We start from the raw sequence: 14,949 nt of genomic DNA, 5'->3' as shown, positions 1-14,949 counted from the left end.
CACTGAGGAGCAGCTGGCTCCTTTGGAAGGGCAAGCTGTGCTCAGTGCACTAGGGTCCCCACCTGTTCCACTTCATTTATATATGTCATCTGTCTGGCCCCTGTAGGATCTGAGTTTATGGCCCTTGTTGAACCCACAGAAATAACCTAATTAAATCCTATCTCATAACCAGTTAGTCATGGGTGAAATCATGAACAGATGGTTTAAGGTGAACATATGTTGTTGATCTGTTTCTCTTATTTCATTAACCATTTTGCCAGCATTTGAAACAGTCTAATCATATGTCACAAACCAGAACTGGAGTAGCAGTTTATAGGGTGATGATCTGCAGCATCTTTGAACTGTTTATTTTTAAATTCCTAGTGAAAGCTGCTTTGAGGTTTGATCTACAGTTCAAGGTAGAATTTTACCAGCTCAGTAAATGTGAGTTCTAGGCATGTTCCAAATTCTGTACCTCACACGTTTCTGTGATTTCAGAATATTAGAAGGGACATCTCCAGTAGGATTTTTAGCACATGTATTTATGAAGAGTAAAAGGCCTCCCATGAAATGTCACCATGAGTGATATGTTAGAGGCAAGGACGATGGGGCCTGGAAATGATGTTGGTAGCACTTTGAAGCTTCCAGAATTTTCTTAAGGCTTCACAAACTCCTTCCCTCACTCCCCATGCCTAAGGTGAATAAAATTGAGGCAGGCAAACCTAAGATAAAAATGAAGTTAAGTTAATAGCAGTGGGTAATTTAGCAAGAGAACTATAACTAATATTGTTTGTGAACAATTTCCCATTTTTTTCTTTTGATTTCAAGAGTTCCATTTTTCTTAAATCAGAGTGTGACTATATAGGGGCCTGAGATTAAGGTGTGGGCCTACAGAAAGGGGTCCAAAGCACCTACTTGTTATATGTTAGTGAAATTGGTAGATCAGAATCACAAAAACAGTATTCATCATTCCACATAGTCTGAAACAAGACACAAAGCTAGAAGTCCCCCCTATAAAGGTTTGGGGTTAAAGCATTTCTCTATCTGTGCCAACAAGGAAAACTTCCAAGTATGGCCATAGCCATAGGGTGTGACTGGTAAAAGATCTGGGCATCTTGGATTCAAAGATCTTATTATTGCTCACAGAAACCCCTTCTACATGTCGGCTTTGGGCCAGGGCAGGTTAGCCTAATCAGCAACAACCTTCCTAATCATCACCAATAAACTGAGCAGTTATCCACTGGGATAGACACAGAGTGCTCTAGGGAGAAATGGTAGAGCAAATACCAAGAGAACAACTCATTTGACATCTAGACAACCATCCATCTTGTGCACAATTAGTAATTAAAATTCTCTCTCAAGACCCATGTAACCTGGTGAGCTGCTGGGTCAATAACATACCATGTGTGAAAATATGAAAATCATCACAAAAGAGCATGATGATGGAGGCTCCATACCTTAGTTTAGCATTTCCTAGCTGTGTTGACTCAGATCAAATGTAGTATAATTAGGAAAAAAAAGGATGGATAATAGTAACTGTAATGATGGTCACAGGAAAAGAGCAAATACGTAGGATGAGGGAAGTTACTTTTTCTTCTTGATGAACTCACAGACAAAGTACATGGTAAGATGGCACTCTGTGTCATTCCATCGGCCAGAGCTCAGCATCTCCACACAGTCCTCATGACCATAGGGGTCGCTGGGTTCCCCCTCATTCCAGTTGCTATAGTTCTGCAGTGGAGTGTTGTCTGTGAACACGTACTGTCCCTCCCTTTCAAGGTCATTCACGCCAATGAACACCCGAAAGAAGCCACTCTTGGCAACATAGTCAGCTATGAGTGTGTTGGCAGCTTCATCCTTGGGCATGGCTAGCATTCCACCCCGAATCCTGCAGTGGGTTAGGGATTCCCTGTAGTTCTTCTCTTCCTGCACGATGTAGTAGAATTTCTCTTCAGTTTCTCTAATCCCTGCTATCACTGCAGGGAGAGAAAAAAAGGAGTATCATTATGTATCACAAAAAGATAAAAGGTAATAGAATTATATGATATTGCCAGATTTACATTTATTTATTCAACATTCAAGAATTATTTTTCAAAGTCCTATTATGAGGTAGTCACAGATTTAATCACCCCCACCTCTAGTTATCAAATAGAGAACAAGTATCTACCGTTTGTTCTCCCTTCCTTTTCTCTTCAACTTTTCACACACCTGGCCAGCACAAAGTTGACAAAGGCGTATTACGTGAACTTTCAGCCAGCCCATCTCATACTATGTTTTCCAACATTGTTGATGCTTTAGCTCTACTTGTGACCACACAAGCAGACCCTTCTCTCTTGTACTTCCATGCATTTTATGCCCAGAAAGTCTTTTCTACCTGGCAAACTTCTACTTATCCTTTAGATCTCAGCGGAAATGTATCCCCCTATAGGAAGTCTTTCCAATGCCCTTGTGTAGACATGGCAGTCACTCTTCCCCATGTTTCTATTGCCCCTTTCACTTCCTCCTTCTAGCATTCAACACATTTCAGTCTCATCATTTGTCTGCATTTCTCTCCTACTTACCTGTGAATGTCTTAAGGACAATGACCATGTCTTTGACACTCTTTAGCTTTAGTGCCTGGAATACTTATAGGAATGGTAAATGCTTATTCAAATGATGTAGGAATAATACAGATGTTTGTCCACATTGGAACAAATTCCTGCACTGTGAACATGTATATGAATTGGGTTTGTCCATATTTCATCCCAGGTACAAGAGGAAGACTGAGCTACTGAGTTAGCTTCAGGACAGAACTGGAGACTGAGAATCACCCTTCACTCATAATATGGCATGTATGTTTTGGGTGTCAGGGGCCTCTATATATGTATTTTAGGATCCATAACTTTAATTCACAAAGAAATCTATGACCACTAAAATGTTCAGAACTATTGCTCTATGTTCTCCCTGTATGATCTGACTTATTCACGACAGTTTAAGTCATATCAGAGACAGAATCTTCAGTACAGATTATAACTAGAGTTATAATTAGTATGGTTAGTTAATATCAAGTATTTCCTTTGCCTCTAGTGTTATAAGATGAGGATGAACATGAGACAGCATCTATGTGATTCCAACAATGTACAACAAATATAGCTGAGTTACAATAAATGAAAGTATATGTAAAAGAAACCAATTTTAGCTGTAATTATAATAGTTACCTTATTAATACTATTTCAGAAGAAAATACATAAGCCCTTTCCACTTCAAGGGCTTTTCTGATAACTACTATTAAAAAAATGGACAAGGGATAACAAAAATGACCAGTACTGGAAGTTGCAAAACTGATAAACACATAATGTTTGTATTGTGGATAGAGGAGTCAGAGAAGCTTGTAATACATTCCTACTCTACTGCTCATTAGGTCTGTCATGGGCAAGGTACTTCCTCTAAGCTTTAGTTCGATCATAGTATCTACATACTACATAAACAACTATGAGAACTCAGTGAGATAATGCTAGTAGTTGTGCACTATTCCATGCACTCAAGAAAGCAGCTACTGTTATTATTACCTCTGTTTTCTGAGATGCTAGTTCTGACTCTTACTGTCTCTTTTTATTCTTACAGCATAGCTTGCCACACTCTGCTCTTTTCTCCATTTCCCTCACCTAAGAAAGTCTTTCTCTTCCCATAGGCAATGCACATACATATAAATATATGTGGTGGACTTGAGGTGTCCTGGGGGAGTCTTAGTGGATAATTAGCAATTTGGAAGACCCTTAAGCTGGTGACACTATCTCAATAGCCCTTTGTCCAACCCAAGATATTTCCACCTAAGAGTATTGGAATTGTAGTGTTGACAGAGATTTATCAATAGATACATAACACAAAAGAGAATATGTTCACCATTCTTGACAAATTTCATAGATGTCTTGAGCCGAGCAATACTAATATCCAGTTGTCCAACAAATTTCCGATATCTTCCACAATCACAGACGGTACCTTTTAAATGACAAAAACTGTGAATTCATGTTGAAGTATATGCAGACCAGTGGAAAGGAACATTTGCTCTCTTTCCAATATTCACTATCGTTTTCTAGTCTGGTTCTACGTATCTGTGAATGGCTATACTTTAAACCTTTTATTTAAAATAAGGTTTCCAATTTACATTATTGATAGAATTTCAGAATATATCTTTGTAAATATTTTGAATGAATTATAAGACAATTCTAAACTAGATTATTAAAAAGAAGAATACATACAACAAACCACTGCATGCACATTTTGGACCATTTGGCATTTTCTTTGTTGAACACAGAATGTGTCTGCCCCATCTCAGAATAAAATTTTTATAACTTTCTTGAAACGTATTTCCTGCCAGTGTTCTCTTGTGTTATTGCATTATTCACTAGATGACAGTTTTTCCAAGACAGAAGAAACTTTTCATGATTAAATCAAATGTTAATTCTAATTATCCATTTAAAATACAGCTTGCATGTTTCAAGGACAAAGTTTAAATCATATAAATAGATTCAACTTAAGTTTGTAAAAGCCAGTTGCCCAGTTTGTGGATTAACTATGATTTTAATGTGTCTTTCATTCTTCTTTGCTCACCTACCTTTTCAACAACCAGTAAATATTGCTGTGACAGAGAGGGAATTACAAGGAAACTCATGTAAAATTCAAATGATTCCCTTTTTCTATTTAATGGCTGTTGTACATAAACATTTCAATTTTTTTTCCTTTGGTAGCTTGAAAATTAAAAATAATTTTATTAGCCAAAGGAATAAATATGGCCTTATTTATCCATATTCATATGAAATATGAAGAACGTCAAACAGTTCTTAGAACTGTCTTCACCATAGCCCTGTGAATAGAAAACAATTGAAATTACCAATCTTTCTTTCCCTGTGTAAAGCACTGGGAATAAAGCTCCAGGAGAATAACCCTAGATAATCTCCCGGTCATGGAAAGCATGTACTGTAACCAGGGGCCTGTCTGTATCAGGTCAGGCTGCTGCTGCACTCTGATGGCCAGTATTTGGTTGAGATGCTAGTGAAAGGCAAGGCATGGCATGCTGAGGCAGGGCCTAGTGCCAGCTTTTCCTCTTGGCCCAGAAGAATTAGGCTGCTTCCTGATTGACTGGGCTTTCTTCTCATAGTAAGCATGGCAGGGATGAAACGTGCCATCATCCCCATCCCCAGGGCTTGGAAAGTCCCCAGCAGGGAGACAGGAAAGTCCCCTTCTTCCCTTTCTTCTAGCCTGAGGAAAATAAGGTTAAGCATACTAAAAGAACTCTTGCTTTTCATTTAAAATATATTTATTTTTGAGATGAATAAATTTGGAATGATGCTAGAAATCAAAAAGAACATTGAACATATCATACCTGCTTTGCCTTTTTCTCCAGGTATTCCAAGCAAACCTTTTTCCCCTTTGTCACCTGAATAAAAACAATAGCAACCAAAATAAAATAAAATTAAAGTAAAAGAAGAAAGGAAATAAGGAAGGAAGGAAGGAAGGAAGGAAGGAAGGAAGGAAGGAAGGAAGGAAGGAAAGAAGGAAGGAAACAAAGAAGGAAGGGAGAAAAGGAAGGAGGACAGAAGGAAGGAAGGAAGGAGGGAGGGAGGGAGGTAAGGAGGGAGAAAGGAGTGAATTCACATCTAGAGTCAAAGCAGTTTTAAATTTTATTTGCAATATCTACAACTAATATCTCTAATATCTCTTGGGTTTTATAAATAATGTGATTTTCAATTGGCTACACAGGCACAACTAATTAAACGAGTCATAATTTATTTAGATTGAATATAGAATTCCAGCAGGGCTTGTGAGAAGCATTTGAATTTGTGTAACCTATCCTACTAACAATTTTTTAATAACGTGGCCCTCTGAACAAGGCTAATACAATTCTCAGCATGTTTTCAATTTTAAAAATACCGTTGTTTTGTGAATCTCGATCAATTTGTTAGCACACTGCAGTGTCTTTGTACTTATTATGCCCCAAGTTATTCCAAGGGGCTTTGCCCTTGGATTTCCAAAACAAAACAAAACAGAACAAAAAACACATGTATTGTGCTTTTTCAATTTAATTAGACAAATATTTACTATTTACTTAGTCTATGAAAAACAAAAGACTGGGTACTTTGAAAGGATATACAGACATGACTTCAACCTATGACTTGAAGGAGTTTACAATTTTTAGAAGTGAAGTGATGTATGCAAATACTAATAATGCAAAGTCATGTCAAATATATTATACTGAAATAGCAACCTTGGTACTTTCGCTTTCTGTACTTCTTTATATGTAACCATTTTCTCACTCGCAGGTATCCACAAAATAATTCTCAGGGAAGCAGGATTTTTAAAGCAGAGAGAAAGAATAAAACACGTTAATTTTTTTTCAACTTCAAAATAAGCTCTTGAGGCCCACATCAGACGCAATAATTGAAAGCAAAAGCTTTTGATTTTCAGGAAAAAATGTTTGGCTGAGATTCTTAAGAATCAAAAGGGAAGACCCTGACAGAAGTAAAATAGAGTTTATGCTTCAATAGTGATCTGGAAAAAAAGAATAAGAAAGAACTCACGAGGGATGAATACAGGATGAAGGTCACCTAGGCTAGGTGTAAGGGGCTTACCCTCACAGGAATGTGGTGTGATCAAAGAATTGGTTATATGGCCCAAGGGGACAATGCAAAAGGGAATGGAGTTGGTATTAAGGTTCTGCCAAGCCTCATCCTTCACCAGAAACAGAGAAAAAGTGAAAGCCACTCTAAAACCCGTAGGGTGCCCCATGTTGTGTGCACTGAGGACACCCATTGGCTTTTCTCATCATTGTCTGATGTGTACTTTTCCTTACGTAGTTACTCTTATCATTCAGAAGAAGGCATGCCTGCTGGGGCCCCAAGGATTTGCTAAGCCTTTCTAAACTGAGCCATGTGGACCCTTTTCTTTAGAGTTGATGCCAGTCATTCGTGTGCTCCCCAAACAGAAGGTGGGGGTCTTTAAAGGCCAGAATACAATTTACACATGCAGGAGGAAGGCTTGGAACTTGTACTTGGAAGAAACGAGAACATGGTGAAATCTATACCAATGGAACATGATACATGTTGTGAGAAAGACATTGAACAGAGAGATAACATACTCTGAGAGGAAGGCAGAAGAGACAGTGCTTCCAGTGGAAGGGTAAAGGAAAGCTTAGCATTTGAGCTTTGCTATGAAAAGCTTCAGCAACTGAATGAAAGTGGGCACAAGGTCAGGTTCAAGATACAGCAGAGGATATAGTTGGGCATGAACATATGTCAAACACCCTACTCAGTAATATCAATCTGCTCACACCTTAGTTATATCCTGCAAATTCCTTATTTCTCTTATATGTAAGTTGGAAAAAGTAAGAATAGATTTTGAGATCTTAATGGAAGAAAGGGAATATACATTTTACTAAGTACCCATCAATCATCAAGTACTATTCTAGATACCTTATACATATTATCACATTAAATCCTATGAACTAAGTGTTATCATTGTCTTCATTCTACAACTTGAAGAAACTGAGGATCAGAGAGGCAAAATAACTTGCTTAAGGACATCTAGCCATTAAATGGCAGTGTTCGTATTCCTGCCCAACCATTTCTGACTCCCCTTTCATGGTGCTTCCAAATGAGTTAACCAGTGGTTTAATGAAAAAAAGCAAGGTGTTTGAAAAATGTTATCAAAATTTGCAAAGAATAACAGTCCTCATCACCATCAAAAACATTATGCACTTAAAAGATTGTATGACTATGGGTTTAATGTTTTGATTTTTTAAAACATTATTTTTTCTTCGCATGTGAATACCTTTTAATTCAACATAGATGGAATGTTGATTCCAGTTATGCTATGATCCTAGTTCTGGGGTAAGCTTTATAATGGACATAAAAGAAGCATAAATCAAGTGCCTTGGGCAAATGATGGGCTTTTAAGGAAATCAAAACACACATAAGAGAACGAAGAGATGAGACACTATCATGTACTAACACAGTGAAGTAAATGAAAAGCCTGGCAGGAATTCAGAGAAAGAAAAGATGGTGTGGATCAGAGTGGAGAAGACTTCACTGAAGCAGTAGCCTTTAGCTAGAACTTAATAATATAGAAAACAGTTTCTTGAATTGGTATGTGACCGCTTTTTTTGAGAAGATGTAAACTCTGTGACTGCTTTTCAGTATTTTGACATGAATTCTTTTCATTTCATGACAAATGGGAACACCAAAGCAGTATGGTGCAATGAAAGATCACGAAAGCTCCCCCAAATCAGGGTTTGAATCCTGGCTTTGCCACTTACCGGCTACACATGGACAGGTTACTTAATTTCTCTAAGCCTCCTTTTCTTTATTTTAAAAGCAGAAATAATTAGCACTTAAAATTATGAGATCATTAAGGAGAATAAATTAGGTATAGTAATGTTTTCTTATAACGGGATCAGCACTGGGCTTGACTTACAGAGAATGCTCAACCAATGTTAACTTCTGTTTCCTGAATCTGAGTTATGGTAAAGGAATGCATGCCAAGTACTTAGCCAGCTTATGGAAGATTTGAGCTTAGAATATCTACTTCCCCAAAACAAATTATGATTTAAAGTCATCCACAAAAACTGATTTTGGTCCATGAGTGGGACCATGTCTGTAATAACTGTCCGAAAGTTGAAGAATTAGAGTCACATTCCAACAAACAAACAAAAAAATCATAATGCTTTCAGCGTAAATGGATTATTGACCTTAAATAAAAGCATTTATTTAGCTATGAGATGGAATTTACCTATACTAAATCACTATTATTTCTTATTCCTAAAATGAAATATTGACATCTAGAAAGCTACCCTATCCATGCAAGTGACAACGTTAAGGTCAGCCTAGAAAGTTGAGATTAATCTGAGTCAGTAAAAAATTTAGAAAGGCAATCATAAAAATGAGAACAATAAATTTCAAAGTACAGATTAAAAATGAAATTAATCCAAGCGAGCTGGATCATTGTATCTCCATTTTAAAAAATTCCAGGACATGCTCACAAATTTGATGGCATATCTCTAGAGGAGAAGAAAATCTTAGTAGCTAATGGTGGAAATCGATATTAAGGAAAAGTGGTACTTATAGGAATACGGAGTAGTAAAGAGAGACAAACTGTAAAAAGTAATAAGTTTTATTAGGCAGTTTTTCATGCTTAATGCAACAAACGTCGAGAAAGTGTCTATAATATATAATAGGCATTAAGATAAAGTGGTTAAATACTAGGGTCCTGACAGAGCTTATTTTATTTAAACAAACAAACCCAGTGAACTTTTCATTCATTTGTTCTCCCAAGAAGTTCAGAGTCTATGAGGGGAAACAGAGAAGCTAATCAGATACAACAGTGAGTACAGTGACAAAGGTATGTATTAGGTGCTATATACCCGAGCCTTACCGGAGGAATTAGCATGAAGTAAATAAGGTTAGTTAACCCTATCATTTCTAGACTGTTACTTTTTCAACATTTCTGGACGTTCATCCACTTTGGGGCTCAGCTAGTCATACTAAAAACTCTTGAGCCTTTCTTGTCTTCGTCATCTACTATGTTCCCAAGTTACGCAGTCTTATCGTATTCAAGGGTTAAGACTGTGCTTAAGATCATTAGCTTTAACTCTTCTAGATGGAATCCCATCAAGACTTACACATCTAAATCCAGGGAAGTGCAAAATCTAGAATGACCATTAAAAAAGAAGTTCTTCAATTCTGGACTTATTCATGGCAGCGACTTACCCTCTCCCTCCACTTCTGCTATCTCCACAGAGCAATACAAGACATAGATGAGATCTTAATCACATTTAGCATAGCTGCATCTCAAAAATTTTGAAGTCCAACATCCCACTTTCCAGCTATACCTTTCTGTCTCTTTAACCACTGGTTTAAGGAAGTTGATACAGATACGGACAGATCCATGATGCATTTTATCTGAAGCTTATACAATTTGAAGGGACTTCTTTGAAAAAAGATACAAAATTAAAAATGGAAAAGTGGTTGTAAAAATGAATACCTATCATAAGAAATAAAAACAAATCACTAAATTTTAAAAGTAGACCAATGGCACATTACGAAATTCACTAAACATCATAATATTTTAATCAATAAATGAATTATTGTGCCTTGAAAATGCTTTTATTCATAATTATTAGCTATGTATGTTTGGCTGCATTCATACTGCTACTTTATCTGTCCACAAATTTCTAATATCATTTTTAAGAGATGATAGAGGGATAATGTAGTCAGATAATAATCTTTCCCTTATCACAGTTAACCAAAAATTATTTTATTAAACTTCATTTACTGAAAAAAACCACAAAGAAAATTTGCCAACACAAAGATTCAGCTTGATGACTTTGTACAGAATAAAATACCCATGTAACCAATATCAAGATCCTCAAGCAGCCGCTTTTGTGTCATCTGCAGATTATTATAGCCCTCCTTTCTAAAGATCACCATACTTACTTAGAACTGTGTTACAAGTTTTCAAGCCATAAATTTTTCATGTTGTTGAAATTTCTATAAATAGAACCATTTGGCATATAGGTTTTTTCTGTATAGAATATTTTCTCCAATACTGTGTCCATATCTTCATTCATTTTTTTGCATATTGAAATAGTATATTTATTTCCATGGTATGGTGAAGCAAAATATGAGAGTTTCAGTTGTTCCACATCCTTGTCAACACTAGATATTGTCAGTCATTTTTATTTTAGCCATTTTGGTTAGTATGCAGTACTATCACAGTTTAGTCAAATTTCCATCACCCTGATGAGGTTGACACTTTTTAATATATTTATTGATCATCTGAATATGTTCTTTTGTTAAGTGACTATTCTTTTGACCTTTTTTATTCTTTTGGGTTGTCAGTTATTTTTCTTACTGATTTGTATAATCTCTTTGTATGTTTTACATATAAGCCCTTTATTGAATACAAAGGTAGCACATAGCCAACTTTGTGGTTTCCTTTTTTGTTCTCTGAGAAGTATCTTTTAATGAACATAAGCTCTTTATTTTATTTTGTTTTTGAGATGGAGTCTCACTCTGTTGCCCAGGCTGGAGTGCAGCAGCGTGATCTTTGCTCACTGCAATCTCCACCTCCCTGGTTCAAGTGATTCTCCCACCTCAGGCTCCCAAGTAGCTGGAATTACAGGCATACGCCACCATAACCAGCTAATTTTTGCATTTTTAGTAGAGATGGGGTTTCGCCATGCTGGCTAGGCTGGTCTCGAATTCCCGATCTCAGGTGACCTGACTGCCTTGGCCTCCCAAAGTGCTAGGAGTACAGGCATGAGCCACTGCATCTGGCCAGAAGTTCTTTATTTTGATAGGCTTCAATTTGTTAGTTTTTCTTACATGGTCTTTGTCATATTCTGTTTAAAAATATGTTGGCTACCATAGGATCAAAAATATAGACCTCTATATTAACTTCCAGAGGCATTATTGCTTTACCTTTCAAATTTAGGTCTCTCAGATTTGGGTTTACCACCAAATTTAGATCTATAAACCATTGATTTTAGGTACAGTGTTAAGTATGGGATCGAGATTATTATTTTTATACATGAATAACCAATAACTCAGTACTATATATTGATTAGCTTGTGACTTCCATTACAAAATAGTGTCAGCTTTGCATAAATCAAGTTTGGTAGTCTGTTTCTGGACTCTTCCTATTAATTCATTTGTCTGTCTCTTCATGAAATTACACTATTCTAATGGTTTAGTTTCCTAATCAATGTATAAACTCAAACTCAGTAATTTGAGTCTTCTACCTTTGTTTTTATTTTTCATTTTTTCAAGATTGTCTTGGGTATTCTTGGTCATTTTCATTTACACATACATTCTGAATTGGCTTATCAATTCTAAAAGAACACTTCTGGGATTTTTTATTTTTATTTTTATTTTTATTTTTGAGATAGAGTCTCACTCTATTGCCCAGGCTGGAGTGCAGTGTGGGGATCTCGGCTCACTGCAACCTCTGCCTCCCAGGTTCAAGCCATTCTCCCACCTCAGCCTTCCAAGTAGCTGGGATTACAGGCATGCACCACCACACCAGGCTAAGTTTTGTATTTTTAGTAGCGACAGGGTTTTACCATGTTGGCCAGGCTGGTCTCAAACTCCTGATCTCAGGTGATCCATCTGCCTCGGCCCCCAAAAGTGATAGGATTAAAAGCATGAGCCATCACGCCTGACCCACTTCTGGGATTTTGATTGAGGTAGCATTGAGTCAATGGATCAATTTGGGAGAGAATTGGCATATCAACAATATTGAGTCTCTGAACCCATTAACATAGTTTTACCTTCATTACCTTAGATATTCTTTAATTTCTTTCATTGTCATTATGTGGAGTTTATTATGGAGGGCTTGTAACTTTTGTTGGATTCATTTTTACATATTTACTTATTTCAACACTATTATAAATGTCTCTTTTTAAATTGTTTCTATGTAGAAACAAAATTGATTTTTGTATGTCAAGCCACCTAAAAAACGCATCAATACAAATAGATTATCTATAGATGCTTTTGTACTTTCTAAGTATACAATCATGTTCTCCACAAATAATAATGCTCAAATTTCTTTATTTTCAATTATGATTTTTATTTTTCTTCCATTTTTGCTGTGGTTAGAACCTCACACATAATGTTGATTAGAATTGCTGATAGAGGGCTATGCTAATTTAATTCCCAGTCTCAGGAGATAAGTGTTCAGTATTTTATTATGGAGTATCATTTTTAAGTAGATTTTTGTTGTTGTTCGTATTCCTTTACAAATTATGTTTCCTTCTATTTCTAATTTGCTAATAGTTTTTAAAAACATGAATAGGTATAGGTTTAATTACGTGTTTTCTGAAGTAGTATTTCTGGAGTTCTAACTGGGAATATGGGGGCATTTCCTGGGCCACTCCTCTTTGACAGGCCTTGAATATGAATCCAGTTTCAGTAACTTTCTGCTCAAGCCTTTTAGCCACTTAGGGCTGCCCCACTTACGAACTGGTGAATGACTTGGAAGGAAGGTAGTGCAGAATGCATCACTTGCCTTAGTATGATTCCCTTCTCCTCCAGATCATGGCCCCTAAAGTTCTATTCATTTTGGTTGCATTGTCATACCTTCAAATATATATTTAAATTTTTTTCTGGACCCAGCTAGTCATACTTAGCAGAAAGATTAATGTAAGGCAGGCAAATCCACCATGGCCTATAGCAGAAGTCTGAATTTTGTCTTTATTAGTAGTAGTGTCAGATTTTTCTTTCACCATTACAACTTGTTATTGGTAATATATGTCAATTAATAATATTGTCAATTTTGAGAATATACTCTATAGTTTTCATATATAAGCTGTTAGATTTGGAAACTTTTTTTTCCACAGACTAGCTCTGGCCCTGTATATTTCAACCATTGCTTCTTTTCCACAACCTGCACGTTTCGTGGGCTGCATGCCCCAGGACACATTGATATGATGATCTGACCTCTGGCTCAGCACTTTGCATCCTGGCTTTGGATAGAGCTGCATAGTAAGTTGTAGGAGTATTCTTGGAATCTATTTCTACATTAGAATTGCTAGCAATAAGTATAAATGGAAGTCACATCAAACTATGTAAAGATATCTCATTAACTCCAAACTAAACATTTCTCCCTCAAGCTCCTCTTAGCTAGCTCTGAAGATTCTTGTATCCACTCCAAAACTGCCCAGTACAAGAAGGATGATGAGGGAAGCTGGAGCAGAAGGAGAGAGCAGTCTTAACCTGTGCTTTTTCAATGGGGCAATATCACTAAAAGATGCACAAGTTAGTTTTTAGGAAATGGAATTGTACTCTTTTAAAAATATATAAAGCACAAACATACACAGAATACCTAAATAAATATATCATCCATGGGTGGTATTAAAAATTCATGGGGAAGGGCAATTAGAAAAGAAATATGTCTTAAAACCTTGTTAGGGGAGTAGTAACTTTAAAAAATGTTAAGGAGCACTATTTTAATCATTTGAGGTGAATCTGTCTTCCTTCACAAATTTTATCGAGGTATATGACCATGTGAACCCATTGCTGTGGCTTTTATCTGTGTCTTGGGAAGGACTGAAACACGTGAGGACTCTTCATGGTAAAACCATCACAGACACACACTGCGGCAGGACTTCTGAACCATGGGAAGCTCACATGGCTCTTCCCCAGCTAAAAGGATTTCAACCACAGGGAAATACACAATATAACCCACCAGATCAGAAACACCCATAGCAATTTCTCTGCAGTGGCACTGCCTTTCATCCCTGTCTCCGAATGCAGGCTGAAGGGAATATCTCAAATGAGTGAGTTGGAGAGTGGAGAAAGAGGGAGTACTGAGCCACAGGATGGGAAGAGAGAGGCCACAGCCTAAGCTCAGACTACAGTCTGTCAACCTGCCTACAAGGACATACTGCTGGACAAGTAAGCCACATGCTTAGTTACGCAGCTGCTCAAGCATTTACAAAAACATGGAGGGTACATCAAGGCCACAGAAATTATATTACCCATGGGACTGAGCTTCCCCTAATTTTTTTTTGTACAAGCATCTCTTGCATCTCTCTCTAGTGCATTTTGCCTATTTCCATAATGTTACTATTCTTCAAGACCTATGTCTGTTCTTTTGCATATCAATCTTGCCTTACTCTCCAATATGAGTCCTGGGGTAGTCATGTTATTCAGTATTATAATGATTTTTTTTTCTTTGAGATGGAGTCTCACTCTATGTCCCAAGCTGGAGTTCAGTGACATGATCTTGGCTGAACGCAAACTCTGCCTCCCAGGTTCAAGCGATTCTTGTACCTTAGCCTCCTGAGTAGCTGGGATTACAGCCATGTACCACCACACTGAGTTAATTTTTGTATTTTTAGTAGAGATGGGGTTTTGCCATCTTGGCCATGCTGGTCTCGAACTCCTGACTTCAGGTGATCCACCCGTCTCAGCCTCCTAAAGTGTTGGGATTACAGGC

The 14,949-nt window shown here is 37.0% G+C and overlaps 1 protein-coding gene across 1 annotated transcript in view; it reads right to left on the bottom strand.

Annotated features, from left to right (window-relative positions):
• Window positions 1–1,416: 1,416 nt before the first annotated feature.
• Window positions 1,417–14,949, bottom strand: part of COLEC10 (collectin sub-family member 10 (C-type lectin)) — a 38,186-nt gene continuing 24,653 nt past the window's right edge. Inside the window, exons 4-6 of the mRNA XM_011972991.1 lie at window positions 5,342–5,395; window positions 3,862–3,957; window positions 1,417–1,955 (exon numbers count right to left, since the gene is read on the bottom strand). Of these exons, the coding sequence (XP_011828381.1) occupies window positions 1,564–1,955; window positions 3,862–3,957; window positions 5,342–5,395 (542 nt within the window). The 3' untranslated portion in view covers window positions 1,417–1,563. The remainder of the gene's footprint in view (window positions 1,956–3,861; window positions 3,958–5,341; window positions 5,396–14,949) is intronic.

This window comes from Mandrillus leucophaeus, unplaced genomic scaffold (genome assembly GCF_000951045.1).
Source record: "Mandrillus leucophaeus isolate KB7577 unplaced genomic scaffold, Mleu.le_1.0 Scaffold133, whole genome shotgun sequence".
Lineage (NCBI taxonomy): Eukaryota > Metazoa > Chordata > Mammalia > Primates > Cercopithecidae > Mandrillus > Mandrillus leucophaeus.
This window is presented reverse-complemented; position numbering and strand designations above follow the sequence as displayed.